This window comes from Bicyclus anynana, chromosome 3 (genome assembly GCF_947172395.1).
Source record: "Bicyclus anynana chromosome 3, ilBicAnyn1.1, whole genome shotgun sequence".
In the NCBI taxonomy this organism is placed as follows: Eukaryota; Metazoa; Arthropoda; class Insecta; order Lepidoptera; family Nymphalidae; genus Bicyclus; species Bicyclus anynana.
Genome location: NC_069085.1, coordinates 8,349,028 through 8,366,319, shown reverse-complemented (window position 1 = coordinate 8,366,319; position 17,292 = coordinate 8,349,028). Strand labels below are relative to the sequence as shown.

The window sequence follows — 17,292 nt, the reverse complement described above, 5'->3', positions numbered from 1 at the left end:
ACAGAATTGGACGTGTTACAAATTTATTATTTAAGTATTTATATAGATACATTACGTACCTATTAAGATTTTTAAGCATTTTGGGTCAGTCAGTTCAGTACATTTCACACAGGCCTCTCTCATTCACCCGAGGCTGTGGATTTATAACCACTTTTATTCAGAATTTATTCTCCCGCTATAGGGAACTGGATACACAAAGCTTTGCCAATTTTCAGCGTTCTGTCTATTCACTAAAACAAAAGAATGGCGACGGATAGACAGACAGACGGCGGAGTGATTTTTTGGGCGTCGATTTGTTGTTTCACTTTTTTTGTATCTGATCTTATTACCTACTTTAAATAAACATTAGATATTTTCCTCCAACTGTGGCAATTTTTGTGCTGTTTTTAGTTATCGAAAATGTTAAAGACGTGTTTCTTGTATAAAATACAGTAAGCTGTAGATATTCTTAAAGAACATGGTTAAAGTAACGTGCAGCTAAACTGTTTGTTACTCGTGTAGCTCGCACTGCCGCGATTTTGCCGCGGTGTCCTGCCTGCACACTGTTCTTCTCGCAGAAATACTTGTGCAAATATTTCTAATATAGTTCTTATTTCCATAATTTTTTTTTAATATTCTCTACTAGTTATTGACTACAATCTCACCTGTTGGTAAGTGATGATGCAATCTAAAATGGAGGTGGGCTAACTTGTTAGGAGGAGGATGAAAATCCACGCGGTTTCTACGCGGCATTGTACCGGAACGCTAAATCGCTTGGCGGTACGTCTTTGCCGTTAGGGTGGTAGCTAGTCACGGCCAAAGTCTCCCACCAGCCAGACCTGGACCAATTAAGAAAATCTCAAAACAAAGCCGCTGCACAAAGGAGATACAAACATACACACTTACACACAAACTTTGGCATTTATATATTAGTGTGAAGTGTGATTAAGTACCTATAAATAAGTAGGTAATTTATATTACGTACTTTTGAATAATTTCTTTTTTATTGAAGAAGAGAGCCCGCATAGTACCTACAAAGTGTTAAGTTAACTGACCTACTTCTCAGAACACCTAATATACAATAAAGCTTTATTTTACTAACGCAAGAGAAGTATACAAAAATAACATCTGTTTGCTCAGTTTATTTTTGGGGTTTTCAATCAATTGAAATCAAGCGACCAGAATTAAGCCTTTCCTTTTAAATGAAGCATGGATACGAAATGATTAGGAAGGGTTCCCGTGGAATATAATATACTGCCGAAAAACGTAACGGCGAGTTAGCCTTTTATAATTTACTTACCGAAATATTTATACTTTATAAATTTAGTAGAAGATAGAGCTTTTTGTGACAGAGACCATCTTAATTAAAATTAAATAAAAATCTAATTAAAATTATTTAAATTAAATTATATCTTCACATTATTACACATATAAATTACGTCGTCATTATGGGTGATCCACACAGTCTCCTGTGCCTGCTCACCAGTGGCGAAGGATGGAATTTTGACGAAGGTAAGCCAACGAAGGTAAAGAAAAGGAAATGCATGCCGCTTGATACAAACTCCGTTTTCTCATACAACCATACATATTCAATCCAGTAATTAATAATGATTTTTATAAGGTAACCCGGCGGGCAGTGATAGCCCAGTGGATATGACCTCTGCTCCGATTCCGGAGGTCGTTGGTTCGAATCCGGTCCAGGGCATGTACCTCCAACTTTTCAGTTATGTGGATTTTAAGCAATTAAATATCACGAATATCACCAGAGAATATTCTTAATTCTCTGCGTGTGTGAAGTCTGCCCATTCGCTCAGCAGTCAGCCGAATATGAGTTGATGATGATGATGAACCCGGCGGGAATCGGTCTTTATGGACTCTTCGCCGCTGGTACCTACATAAAATAGATGGTTCGTAGAGATATCCGTAACACGCAATGCAACATAAGTTGGAAACTAATAGCCGGAGGCGGATAAATTGCGGCATTACAAATTAAATAACTTCGTTACACTACCGCTGCGGGATTTTCTCTGTAATTAAAAACCTAATAGATAATTGTTTTATTTGATTGTTAATTTACGTCCACATTGTGCTCTCAGATATTCTATACCTACCTAAAAATTGTTTTATTCAGATTGTTACATGTTTCGTAGAAAAAAAATGTAAAAGTACACATTAATTTCTGTTGTGCGTTACAAAATTGGGTTTTTCATTGCACGACATTGACGATCAATTATTCTCACGTTTCTGCAGCACCCACGACTATAACTGATCGTGTATTAGGCACGGCGTGAATGACGGCTCGACTTATGAAACGTCTTCGATGCCGTTTGCGATGCAGAAACGTGAGAATAATTGACCGTCAATAATCTTGCTTGTAGATATATGTAATACATTTAACCTTAAAAGGAATAAATAAAAAGGCTCATTTTTAATTAAATTAATTACAGAAAACAGCCATCGAAATCGTAAAATTTTTTACCTAATCTACTTCTGCGAAAGCTCTTGAAAACTAGATTTATTTATAAATAAAAATCAATTAAGCGTTTAGAATTTGGTGACCTCGAAAGTCTCAACAAAATTGGAGGTTTGGTGATTTTCGAGGGCTGCCCATCAAAACTTACTTCAATTTCCAATCCCTGTGAAGTTAAGTTTGGAAATAAACTGAATTAGGTCTCAGTAGGTAGGCACCTACTAGACTTTGTAGTGATTCCGACGAGATGGTATTACCTACTTAGAGATACACAGTTTTACAGATAATATCGTGCTTATTAAACTATAATGTATAGCGGACGCCCGCGACTTCGTCCGCGTGAAATTTAGTTATTCGCAAATCCCTCGGGAACCATGAATTTTTCCGGGATAAAAAGTAACCTATGTGTTAATCCAGAGTAAAATCTATTTCCATTCCAAATGTCACCCAAATCGGTTCAGTAATTGCAGCGTTAAAAAGTAACAAACATCCATACAAACTTACGCGTTAATAATATTAGTAGGATAATACTATAATGTGTCTCATCCATTGTAAAAATGTAATATTGTAATATTACTTATTTAAGCTATAGCTTGGCAAATTCGTTCGTAACATCCGCGCGGGCCGGAGGAATGTAGCGATGAATGAAAAACCCACGCCTGATGCGCCTCACTTCCCCTCATGCACGGTTTCACACCCGCGCAGTCTTTCCTCCCGTCGCCCGCCCGCTGCTAAGTGCCTACTGCTAGTATATAGTATAAAGATAATAGAGAGATGAGTTATTTAGTTTTTTTGACGTCGACTGAATCTGGGAGGCAACCCTTTTGACAACCTCTCTCATGGTTCAGGTATGGTGGCAATGGGGTTTGGATTTTCATCCTCCTGCTAACAAGTTAATCCGCTTCCATCTTAAATTGCACCATCACTTACCATCTGGTGAGATTGTAGTCAAGGGCTAACTTGTAAAGTACATAAAAAGGTGTACCTATAGATAAAGAGAGGGTCCAATGTTGAATATATCTACGATATTAGTTACCTTGGCTTGGGCTGGCTACGGTATGAATTAGCCAAAATTACCCAATTTGCGTATCCACATTTGCTGGCACATTTACGTTCGATTACGGAATATCTGATCCAACGTTCGCGGTTACAGCTGATTTCTAGTTCTGTCGATACATATCCGCTCAAGTTGCTGTTGAATACTGATTGAAAATTCCACCTCAATACGCTTAGTTTTAATATAGATCGTACATTGGAAAAACTTGTAATTAGAACTTTATTGTTAGGCTCTGTTATATTAATATCATAGGTGGAATATTTTATGTACAGAAACTTTTACAATATTTTTTCTTTCATCATATACGTACGAGTATCAAGCTTTATTTCCTTTTTTTTTATTCTCTACAAGTTAGCCCTTGACTACAATCTCACCTGATGGTAAGTGATGATGCAATCTAAGATGGCTAACTTGTTAGGAGTAGGATAAAATCCACACTCCTTTTGGTTTCTTCACGACATCGTACCGGAACGCTAAATCGCTTGGCGGCACGTCTTTGTCCGTAGGGTGGTAACAAGCCACGGCCGAAGCCTCCCACCAGCCAAACCTGGACCAATTAAGAAAACCTCAATCGGCTCAGCCGGGGATTAAACCCAGGACCTCCGTCTTGTAAATCCACCGCGCATACCAATGCGACACGGAGGCCGTCAAAAGGCCTTTGTATCTAAGGCTGAAATATGTATCTTTTTTCCACAAAACATACAAATACAATCACGAAGATTTACAAAGGTTCAGGGGTGTTTATTTGTCACAACACTAAATGTACTATAGTTGTACAATTACGAATTTAAAAATATAAATTCATACCGTTTATTGAATAAAATAAAAATATATTATACCAATTTTCCACAACCACAAAAGATATATTCGCGAGAATTTACAAAGGTTCAGGTGCAACATTGATTCCTCACAACAGTGCGTTGCAGTTAAGTTGTATATTTATAAATTTTAAATAAAAAAAAAATAGTTTTCTATAACTTATTGTAGTTTTTTTCTCTTTTACTACCTCGGTGTTCGGTATTTCCATCTTTGTATTCGTGTTTTAGTATTGTATTTTTAAAAAGTTTCATCAAAATTTACCGACGTAATGCTGTCATTATTCGTAATAATGACGAATAAAATTGGACCATCAATAAGAGGGATCACAGTTGGTTTCTATTCGAACGTATGCATACATAATGGGTCGACGTCGATTAAGCTAATTGATGTGCATTTAACCGCGCCGATTTGTCAACTGAACTGAAGTATAATTTTGAGCCCTATTTTAGATGTTTGGGTAGGTAATGTTGTTTTTGTTTCACTTCCATGGTAAGTTTTAAATCTCTAATATTATGTAACATCATCATTATCAACCAATATTCGGCTCACTGCTAAGCTCGAGTCTCTCTCAGAATGAGAGGGGCTAGGCCAATAGTCCACCACGCTGGCCCAATACGGATTGGCAGACATCCCACACGCAGAGAATTAAGAAAATTGTCTGTTAAGCAGATTTCCTCACGATGTTTTTCCTTCACCGTTTAAGACACGTGATATTTAATTTTTTAAATGTGTAATTTGGACAAAATTATTAATATAATTTAAGAAGAAACCTATATGAAAATAATTTCTATCTGTTTTTTTCAAGATAATAAAGAGAACTACACATGCAAATTTTCATGTTCTTTTCACAGATAGATCAATCGAAGTTTGAAGCACTATCTATCAAGATCGCATGTTACGAAAAGTTATCAGAAAAAAATCCACGCGGACGAAGTCACAGATATCTGAGAGTCATTATATAAAAACCTTTGATTGGATAGAGAAAGAAAGTAGCCGGCCTCGATTACAGCTGAAGGAAGTTGTTGAAGACAGAAAAGCTTTTCGCATAATGAGCGCTTAACATCGTTTCGACGAAAGATAATGTGATAATAAATTATGTAATTTTACAAAATATCGATGTTGTCCGCTGCGCAATAATTTCAAGAGAATAATATTAAAATATTAGACCGTAGACCGTAGAAAATAGTAGACCGTACGTACATTGTATGTCGTTGGAGTAAGTACTAGCTAAATGTAGGTATACCGCCGTCCGCATTACGTTTATTTATGAGTATCAGTTAAATAGTATGTTTAAGGTACGACAGTAATAATATTTTATACAAATTAAGTATTTATTAGGAAAACTTTTACTATTAGACCGTGCTTTGCTGCATAAACAGACGATGGTTGTATTTTAAAGAACAATATTTATTATATTACTCTCGTATAATAGCGGGACGCCGTGCGGTTTCACCCACGTAGATCCTGTTCCTATATTCACGGATAGATATATATTTGAGAAAACTTTCAAAATCCGTTTCCATTGGTGAAAGAATTTTCAAAAGCCGTGAAAGCGTGACAAACAAACAAACTCATTTTCGGATTTTATATAATATTAAAGTAAGAATGCCATCAATAGGTTGAAGAAATGTCCTATTGTGACCCTTACGGTAACAGAAGACTGTTTAATTTGAAGATCTTAATAAACCAAAGCTGTAGAAAGCAGTGGCGAAGGATGGAATTTTGACGAAGGCAAGCCGTCCCAAAGAAAAAGAAATTCATACCGCTTGATACAAACTCCGGTTTCTCATACATCCAAACATTACAATAATAAATATTATGTACGTATGGATTTTTAAAAGGTAAACCGGTGGGAATCGGCCTGTATTGGCTCTTCGCCGTAGAAAAATATCCTATTAAGCTCGACTTTAAACGCGACGAAAACCCCGACCACCAGTAGCAATGCATTGTAGTATATTGCAGGTGTGCTTACTTGAAACCACCGTAACCGCACATTTAACAAACGCGTTATGCAAGTCACCTGAGACGTTTACAAACCGATTCCAGAAAAGACGCTGTGGCCGAATTGATTTATTGATTCTAAAGGGTTACACAACTTTCTTCAGAAACTTTATAGAATTGAAGTCATTTAAAATGCTAGGCATCTGGAAAAGATTTAAATAATATTAACATCGTATAACATTTAGTTGGTAAGGGGTTGTTTTCGAAGTTAGCAAAATATAGACAAAATAGTTTGTAGACTGTAGAGGAAAAAGATAGTCAAAAACGCTGATTAAAGTAATATCCATATTATGTGACCTACATACGTTTATGATTGGGGCGAGAAACTTTAAAAATGTTGATTATATACTTTCGTCTTTCCCCTAGATGACAAAGATCTCTAGGTAGGTACCTACTTCTATACTAATATTTTAAAGAGGTAAAGTGAAGCTGTTGAGATAACTTGGATCTAAGCCAATTTTTAATATTCTCTTACCAATAAAGCAAATAAAGAAAGCCACTTTATGTGTGGCCTTTTTTATGCCCATATCCCCACTGAAACTACGCGAGTGATACCGCGAAGCGTTTACTAGTATAGCTATAGTAAAATCATCTCATGCACATGTAGGCTATTTGACTAAGTTTGTTTTTGTGTGCACAGCTACATTGCTTCAGTATGTAGTTGCCTCGAGATACAGCGTAATCGTACGAGTATAGTATTTACATTATAAATCCGTCAGCATACCGTCTGCATAACAATAAAGCATATAAATGGACATGAAAACGGATTTTGAAAGCTATTTTTACAGCAGGCATCTACAGATCCGCATCGTACGCATCGGACACATAGCATTAAACGGATTTATCTACCGTTAATTAAAAAAAAAACATACATACAGCCGAAAGTAGAACCTCCTCCTTTTTGGAAGCCGGTTAAAAATCCGTTTGCTGCGATTCGTTCGATACGTACGATGTGGATCAGTGAACGCCACCATTAAGCGACTTCAATTCGCCGGAATCTTTTTAACAGACTGCCAAAAAGGAGGAAGTTCTACGTTCGGCTGTATGTAAGTTTTTTTTTATTATTCTGTCATTTATGAACCGATTTTGAAAATTCTTTTTTGTTTTGAAAGGTTTAATTTCAGGGTGGTCCCATTTTTTTCATGTTAGGATCTGATGATGGCATCTTGGAGAAAACGAGGGAAACTTTTTAAAATCGTAAAGACGGCTAGTGCGTTTGTTAGTGTTTACATAAGGTATTTTAAATCACCACAATTTTATGAAGGTCTAGAGCCGAAACACAGACGTTGGCACCGCCTTCAAACTGATCAGAAGGTAGCACATAGGTAAGATGTTATTTTTTGCTTTTTAGTTTAGGTTAATTTTTGAGTTGAAAGTCGGTTAAATTTTTTATTAAAATTTATTATTTTAAATTTTAATAAAAAAATATTTTAAAAGATTTAGAAAATGATTTTTGTTAAAGTATGCTTTCACCAGGTACGTTTTTATACACCTATTTAGTGTATAAAAAACATATAATATGTATAAAACATTTAATATCTCAATTGCAATAAAGAGGAAGCTTTACTTCAATGTGGCTTTGATGGCGCGCGATTTGTAAACGCCATGTACTCAAAACGCTTCCCCCGTCCCCCGCTCCCCACAAAAGACGAGGAAGCAAAACGGTTTGATGTGATTGATGACGTGTTAACCCTTGCAAGGTTTAGGGCACAATGGTAATAAAACGTTGAAGGGGGAACGAGATCGTACAATCTGATTCATGACGTACATTCTGGTGAGCCATACTTTGATATTCATGACAAGGTGTTGACCTTAGAAGATAAGTGATGGTGCAAGATAAAAACTTAGTATTAGAAATGTTAGAAAATTATATAATAAGGCATTTGTATTAACGGATATGCTACATTATATGTTACAATCTGGTTATAACTGTAGTGTTGTCAATATACGTAGGTACCATGACGTATAATGACGAGTAATTCTTTGTTCTTAAAATTAAACTAAAATATACGAAACTAAACTAAAATAAATAAATAGATTTAAAAACGTATATTGACATAATTCATAAATGAAGTTATGTCAATATCCGTATAGATAAAAGATTGATGTTTGACTATATTTGGTTCTTGTTGTTTATTCCGTTGGAAAGGTATAAAAACGTGGCTTCATGGATGAAGCGGGCTCAGTTTTTGTGATTATAATCGAAGAGTTGTGTTATTAAAGTGGTGTGTTTGTGAACCTCGAGTTTCTTTTCTCGCCACCCCTAATATCAGAAGCGGGGTATGCTAAACGCTGTAAATTGACCGCAGGTGACATCTGGTTTTTATATTTGTATATTTGTGAAATGGCTTTCATTTAATTTTTTTTTTTTAAATTCGTGACTTATTTATTATTTACGTTAGAATACAATTTCTAGGAGTGGTTTACCAACAAAAGTGTTGTTAGTTTAACGATTTGGTTTTTATACTGACCCACACCTTTTTATAAATGTGTCTCTTATCTTATTATAAATGTGTACTTAATAATATTGGATTAAATCTGTTACGCTTGATAATTAATTTTTGTAATCATAATCAATAATCAACAAAACAGTATGATCTGAAATGATTCTTTATTCGATGAATACTTTTTCTGCCCTCCACAATTTCTATTTTTAGCTTTAAAAATTGAGGCACTCGGCAAACCAAACAAAGTTGGACTAACAACGCAACGCGCAAGCGAGGATGTAGCTCCGTCCAGCCGGGCGCTCTGCTGGCGCCGCAGCCGAGAGCTCAACAGGAGCCTAGCCGGCGTCGCAGCCGGCGTCAAAGCCGGGCGTTCAGCCGGCGTTCAGCCGGGCGTTCAGCCGACGTCCCAGCCGGCATCGCAGCCGGGCGTTCAGCTGGCATCGCAGCCGGGCGTTCAGCCCGGAGTTCAGCCGGTGTCCCAGCCGGCGTCACAGCCGAGTGTTCAAACAGCATCGCAGCCGGGCGCCCAGCCAAAGTTGCAGCCGGTTAATCAAAAGAAATGCAACTACGAGCCAGACAGCCATAGCGAAGAACGACGCGGCAAGTGTTAATATTTACATTACATTATGACAAAATATTATAATGGAATTTGATCCAACAAATAAGTCGTAAAATCGAAATGCGGATATATATAAAGTAAATGAGTGTGCTAATATACAGGGTCACTGGAAACTTATAGCGACCCCTTTAAGGGACGATAGTAAAAATCATTAGCTATCAAATTGAATTAGATTATATGGAGCAAAAATTAACCGAATTAATTACTCTACTTCAAACAGGATTTAAAAGTGAAACTTACGTATTTATCCCATGACTAAATGCAAGTTTATTTTAAAAAAATACCTAGCAACTTCATCTGCATAGCAGTTTAAAAACAAGTGTGGCTTATTAGCTATCCAACGAGATATTAAAAATGTAATTATGTTGAAAAACATGGCTGAGTATGGATATAATCGGGAATAAGTGAAAAATCGTACCTTTTAAAACATGGTAATTTTTAGCTATATAAAATCTAAATATCTAAAATAGCTTATATAAAATCGTTTTGGATAAACCGGGTAAAGATGTACAGATTTAAAAAAAAAAAGAAAATAAAAAATAAAAACGAGTGTTTTTTCTTCATGTTGGTAATAATCACTACTTCAAAGAGAATTTAGTGATTGTTTTTGATGTTATTTGTTTGCTAACACCAAAATACATAATAATAAAATAAAAAAAAAATACAGCAATTATTAAATTTGTAAATACAGAGGGACAACTTTTACATCCAAGATTTTGAAACCTTCACCAAATAACATTTTACCCACTAATCACTCTGTAGAGAATTTAGTAAAAAAAAAAAAACTAAAAAGCAAACTAGTTCTAGTAAAGGAAAAAAAAAGCAGCAAACTAATGCCAGCTTATTAAGGGCTGGGTAAAATAACTAAATTATGAGAAATGATAATCTTCATCTAGTATACCAAGGTCAAATATAATATAATAATAATGATAATTTATTTATTCATCAGAAAGTAGGTTTACAAAGATAGCATATGATATAATTAAGACGCTGATACTTTCTGCCAATAGTGATTCGACGTATGAAAATTTTAAATAGACTTTGTACCCGACTCGATGGTCAGTCGCTCGACCCACGGAAGATCACGCGAAAATATACGACTTAACCCGAGCGTGGTAGATTTCGTCTCGGCGTGATACATGAGACCGTCTTTGATATTTTACAAAAATAAAATCCTTGTTTTAAAAAAAAAGCTTATACCTTTTGTTGTTAAATATGTGTCATTGACAAAGTGTGCGGAGCAAACTTTGGAGCTTTTATGGGGTTTTTATTGCATCATTCAGTGCAACATTTCATTCTAATTGAACAAGGCGTATCCACTTTTCTCTTGTAATTATTTAATTTGGCAATCGTAAAATGAGAATATGTTTGTAAAGTATTGAACTGTAAACCATTAATTTAATTACCTACTTGTATCAAAAAAATACCATACGAAATACGCAAAATGTCGTAAATATATCAAAGCAACTGACAGTCGAAGAAATTAAATACTCTAACAAGTTGTAATGCCATATTGTTAATATATATTTTACACATCAAAAACGCATCTAAGTTTATTTCCTTTTCAACGAGGTTTTATATAAATGTTTTTTTTTATGAAATAAAATACAATGTAAGGAAAACTCAGTATAGAAATATATTCTTAATACGGCCCTGGTTCTTTGAAGAAATTGATATTTATAGCGAAATTTTAAGAAATTTATTTATGAACAATTAATAAAATACAGCATGTACTAAATGAGATACGTAATTCCATCTGCCTTATTAAAATGTTATTGAGGCATTTAAAAAAAAAAAAAAAAAATACAACCCGGCGATTGTTTAATTTGAAGCGCTGTGACACAACCTATTCTTTTTGATTGAACGGTTCCTTCCAAATAAGCATTGGGAAGAAATTTCGTGCACCATTTTTATAAAACGTCCATGCAGTCTATACTATTTCCGTCGTTGATGTCGTCGTCCTAATCCTAATTTTTATTCAAACGAAAAAAAAAGAAAACGTAATAGCTCATACAATTTGTCATTTTATGATTCTATGATCAATACTAATACTAAATTACTGTGACTAATAAAATAAAATAATATTAAAGTCAAATTTAGTGCAATGTCAAATATTCATTACCAATAATATGTTAAAATGCGTTCAAATTATGAACATATCAACTGTTAAATATGTAAGAATAATTATCAAAAGTATCCATTTTAGAAACCATATTCTAAAACTATTTATATTGTCAATCTTATAGATATCTGGTAGTTTGTTATATATTGAAATTGCACTACAATGTACACTCTTAGCGAACATATCGAGCCTTTTTGGTGGCATTATTAGCTTATCTTTTCTTCTGCGCCTGGCATCATTTAAATCATTGTAAGTTTTAAAATATTTAGAACATTTTTTTTAACTACTAAATTTAATAAAGGTAGAGGAAGAACTTTGAACCTTTTTAACAAAGGTCTACATGAGTCAGGCGTATACAAGCCACATAAGGTCCTCAAATAAGCCTGTTGCTTAACGGACATAGTGTTTATAAGTACGAAGTTTCCCCATAGGACGATTCCATACCTTAGTAATGAAGAAACATATCCATTATATGCCAACAATACTGTTTTATAACTGTTGGTTTGATGTAATCATCTAAGAACAAATACAAACCTATCCAACTTGGCGTATAATTGTTCTGTGTGGGATTTCCAATTGCAATATTTGTCAGTTATTATCCCTAAGAAAGTTGTAGTTTCTACTTCATTTAAAGAAGACCATTAATAACGAATTTTGAAATTTGAGAATACATGGTTATATGGCATATATTAAATAAATTTCGATTTCTGCTTGATAACTTTAGATAAAGCGTCGTTACATCCATACTCAACAGTTGATCTATCCTTGCCAGTAATGACAATAGTTGTATCATCGGCATACATAATGCATTTGAGCTTGATTCCATTCGGGAGGTCATTTATATACAAAATAAATAATAAAGGACCTATATGGATTTTGAATTTTAAAATTTGATCGATATGTATTACAACGACAATTACAATTTAAAATTTCAACACATTTCATTCTTATGGCTAACAGGGAGTTTAGTTAACAGAAAATTACCTTTCTAAACTCACTGTAAACATTTTCTTCTAATTCCTTACTTTTCAAATTATCTAGAAGTGTTTTATGAGAAACTAGATCAAATGATCTAGTATCAAGAAAAATACATACTACAAACAATTTTGCATTAAGGTTCTCTGTAATAACTTTGTTAAGATTATAGCAGGCTAGTGTAGTACAACAATTCTTCCTAAAGCCAAATTGATCATCTATTAGTATATTTCAGTGTGAAATAAAACTAAATAGTTCATTGTGCAATATTTAAAAAAAAAACGAGAGAACTGGTATTAGAGTTATAGGACGAATTAAGACGGTAGTTTTTATCACTTTTATTGCCTGTTTTGTATACTGGCTTTACAATTGACAACTTATGCTTTTCTGGAAACACACCTTCCAGAAAAGATAAATTTATTATATGCATAAGAGGCGGTGCCAAATAAGCAGCACAGCGCTTAAGAAGTCTTGTAATTTATGGACGGTTGATCAGATAAAACCATGGATATTAGTACACTCATTATCAATGATGGCGATAGTAAAAATAATGAATTAAAAGTAGTAGTATTGTTGTGGATGAATTATTATTAGTATATGGATAATTATCATGTGGATGTGATGGATTATAATTTAAATATTTTGAATTGAATATAACAATTGAGAGATACGAGTGCCTATTGACCGAAGATGTTACCGGGCAGGGTTACTAGATAGGTCTGTTCTTTGACTGAAGATGATAAGAGTGCCTATTGACCGAAGATGTTATCGGGCAGGGTGCTAGATAGGTCTGTTTTTTTGACTGCAGATGTTAAGAGTGCCTATTGACCGAAGATGTTATCGGGCAGGGTGCTAAATAGGTCTGTTCTTTGACTGAACATGATAATAGACAAAACTAGAAATAGTTGATTTGTTTGAATAAAGTAGGTACTATTGTTTGGATTGTAATGTAAATTAGTGAAAATAGTGATTAGAAAGTAATAGTAGATAAAATTATTGATTATTTGCCATAAATATTCTTGTGAATAATTAATTATATGGATAATTATCTTCATATATTATTGAGACTAATATTATTGGATTATTATTTGGATTTTTTTTTATTGTTTGTTTATTATTGAATTATAATAATTTCAATATTTTGAATTGAGTAATTGCGAAATGTGAGTGCCAATTGACCGAAGATGTTATCAGGCAGGGTAAAAGATAGAGGTGCCTATTGACCGACGATGGTTTCGGGAAGGGTACGAGATACGGGTACCTATTGACCGACGATGGTTTCGGGAAGGGTACGAGATACGGGTGCCTATTGACCGACGATGGTTTCGGGAAGGGTACGAGATACGGGTACCTATTGACCGACGATGGTTTCGGGAAGGGTACGAGATACGGGTACCTATTGACCGACGATGGTTTCGGGAAGGGTACGAGATACGGGTACCTATTGACCGACGATGGTTTCGGGAAGGGTACAAGATACGGGTACCTATTGACCGACGATGGTTTCGGGAAGGGTACGAGATAGGTGTGCCTATTGACCGAATATTTTATCGGGCAGGGTACACGATAGGTGTGGCTATTGTCTAAAGTGGTTCCAGGCAAAACACAAAATGATAGTTTGTTTGTATAAATTTGGTAGAAAAGCTAATAGTTTGAGGACAAACTAATTGTCAGGAAGGCCGAATGTTAGAAAATTATATAATAAGGCATTTGTATTAACGGATATGCTACATTATATGTTACAATCTGGTTATAACTGTAGTGTTGTCAATATACGTAGGTACCATGACGTATAATGACGAGTAATTCTTTGTTCTTAAAATTAAACTAAAATATACGAAACTAAACTAAAATAAATAAATAGATTTAAAAACGTATATTGACATAATTCATAAATGAAGTTATGTCAATATCCGTATAGATAAAAGATTGATGTTTGACTATATTTGGTTCTTGTTGTTTATTCCGTTGGAAAGGTATAAAAACGTGGCTTCATGGATGAAGCGGGCTCAGTTTTTGTGATTATAATCGAAGAGTTGTGTTATTAAAGTGGTGTGTTTGTGAACCTCGAGTTTCTTTTCTCGCCACCCCTAATAGAAAGTACACTCGTTAAAACTCGTTTAAAATTTGGTGATAATTTGAGCAGTATCATTTGTTTAATTATATGCTATGTTCCCAACTGAATTGTTTTTTTTTCTCTTTTTTTCGGCCACGGCGGCCAATCTCATAGTGATATTAACTATTCACGCAACAGATAATATAGTACACAAGTGTGTGCTCGAGCACAGGTGCACTTCTTTTCCCTAACTTTCACAGTCCGATGGGACGGCAGACCGACACGACCGGTGAAAAATCAGGCGCAGGACTGATGGCTTTACGTACTCTCCGAGGCACGTGGGTGTATTTTTTTTATTAGCCTGACCCGGTAGTCAAACCCTGGACCTCATTATTCGTAGCTGAACCAGCTCATCATGGGACCATATACGTTAAAAAACGCTAATGTGAACGATGACTTTAAACTCGTTTTGAGTTCATTGATTTTAGTTTTATCACTATAAACTATGTTAACGGCTCATTTCAGAGTCAGATCATATTATTAATATAGAATTTGGAGCCACTACAGTTCGTGCGCTGTAGCATGGTGCAGGTGACAGTTCGACGTTTCACTCTTGAAAGTTTGCCACGATTCACGATAGTAGTAGGTACGCATTATGAACGTCACACAAGCGACTTCTACAGCGCACATATTATACACTGCTTCACTGAGGGTGATGATTTTTGTTTTTTTAACGGCAACTATCAGGAAGTTAATGATAATGATCGGGACCGAAGACTTTTCTCTGATGCACGTGGAATTATCACCGCCATTTTCCCAACTACAGGCTGAGAAGTTTTTTTTTAAGCTAGCCACTATCTAATAATCCCACATGTCTTCAGCGCTAACAGCTTGACATCCAATAAAACTGATCGTGTGTTGCTCGCGATCGGCACGATGTCATGTACATCGTGGGTAGCTAGCATTAGAATTTAAGTTATCCAGTTTGTTACTCATATTAATTTAATATGAAACACGGGTAAACTCACACGATACATACCCGACTAGTTTTGAACCCATACAATGCCCTTGATGAAACGGGGCCCTGTTTAGATCGTACCGCGTTACAATAGCCAGCTCATAATTAAGGGCCCCGTATTGGTTCGAAACTAGTCGTAAATTCTCCAACGTTGTATCACATGAGTTTCGGCCGTTGTTCATAATAAATTAATGATATTGCATAGAAGCAGGCGTTACTTTTCGGAAGTTCATCATGAATATTTATTTTGCTATCATTCGTGAAAAGTCGACGAACCCATGCGACAACGTCACTAAGGTCTGACAAAATAAACGCATGGGTCAACGCATGGGTTCGTCGACTTTTCACGGATGATAGTAAAATAAATAAATTATTATACATATAAATTAATGATAATTTCTTCTATTGAGAAAGTCCAACCCAGGTCTCGAAGGCAGACGATTAAATCACACGAACTTAACTTTTACACTCTCAGTATTAGAACTATCCTATAAACCGTTGAATTAGGTGTGTTGGTTTAGTAGTAAATTACAAACAGAAATTATTGAACATACACCACGCAATGAGTACCTATCTACATTTGTACACTAATATAGTTTATGCACATCGGCTCGAGTTAACTGCTGGGCTATAAATAATGGAAATTAATGGATCCAATATTGACGAATTATGGTTGTTGCTGTAATTTCGCTGCACTTAATTTTAAATTAAACACTCATTCTTAACATACACTTATGGAAATCGCATAATACCTTGTACATAAGATTTGAAATTTAAATATAATTGTGGCAACTAAAATGTCACGTTACAATTCAACGCGGTTTTATCGCGAAATGCGACAATTTAAAAGGTTTTTGCTAACTGGATTCGCTTCTTTCTACATACATTAAAAAGAAATAAAAATATATTGAAATTGTAACAAAATTAAAACCCGAAAAATAATAAATAAAACCCGACAACAGAAAAATCACGCACTGAAAATTTGAATCAAGAAAAAAACTAATCTCATTTAATATTGTTAATGTACGCCAGTAGTATTTTTGTCGAAAATTAAAAAACATACAAAATTGTAGCTATTATCAAAGTTGTGGATAAGTTTGATAATAAATATTTTAACGATATCTATCACGAGAAAAACAAATTTCATTATCTTATTTTATTTTAGTTTTTCTATTGATATCTCTATAACGATGAACGATAGATGGAAAATGTAGAGAGGACTTAATAGTAGGTAGAGCGTAGAAAAAGCAACAAAAAAAATTGAATTTATTGTAAAAAACGGAATTCAATCTTTTTTTCAAGATGGCGGAAAATGCACCTGGAAAATCTTAGTTGACGATTTGAAGATAAGCTTTTGCGTCCTCCACGTAATATTCAAAATTCAGACTTCTTTTTGCATTTCCAAATGTATAGGTACAATAAATAACTGGGTAAATAATAAAATGGGTTGATAATGAAACAAATGAATATTTTGCATTTTCAATATTCATTTGTTTCATTATCTACCCATATTCGGCCTACTGCTGAGTCGAGTCTCCTCTCAGAATGAAAGGCGTTAGACCAATAGTCCACCACGCAAGCCCATTGCGGATTGACAACATGTTCAATATATTTTAGTTTGAACTAACAATGACCAAGTGATAACATTAAAATAATACAATTAATGACACAAGTAGTATTATTTTTTCAATACTTTAAGGAATAGGTCGCATTGATACATCTGTCACTA

General features: G+C 34.7%; 1 protein-coding gene across 1 annotated transcript; it reads left to right on the top strand.

Moving 5' to 3' along the window:
- The first annotated feature begins 1,427 nt into the window (after nucleotides 1-1,427).
- LOC128199872 (methionine-rich protein-like) lies at nucleotides 1,428-9,384 on the top strand. The gene is made up of 2 exons (XM_052891168.1): nucleotides 1,428-1,491; nucleotides 8,984-9,384. The coding sequence occupies exons 1-2, from the start codon at nucleotides 1,428-1,430 to the stop codon at nucleotides 9,382-9,384; spliced, it is 465 nt and encodes a 154-aa protein (XP_052747128.1).
- The last annotated feature ends 7,908 nt before the right edge of the window (nucleotides 9,385-17,292 follow it).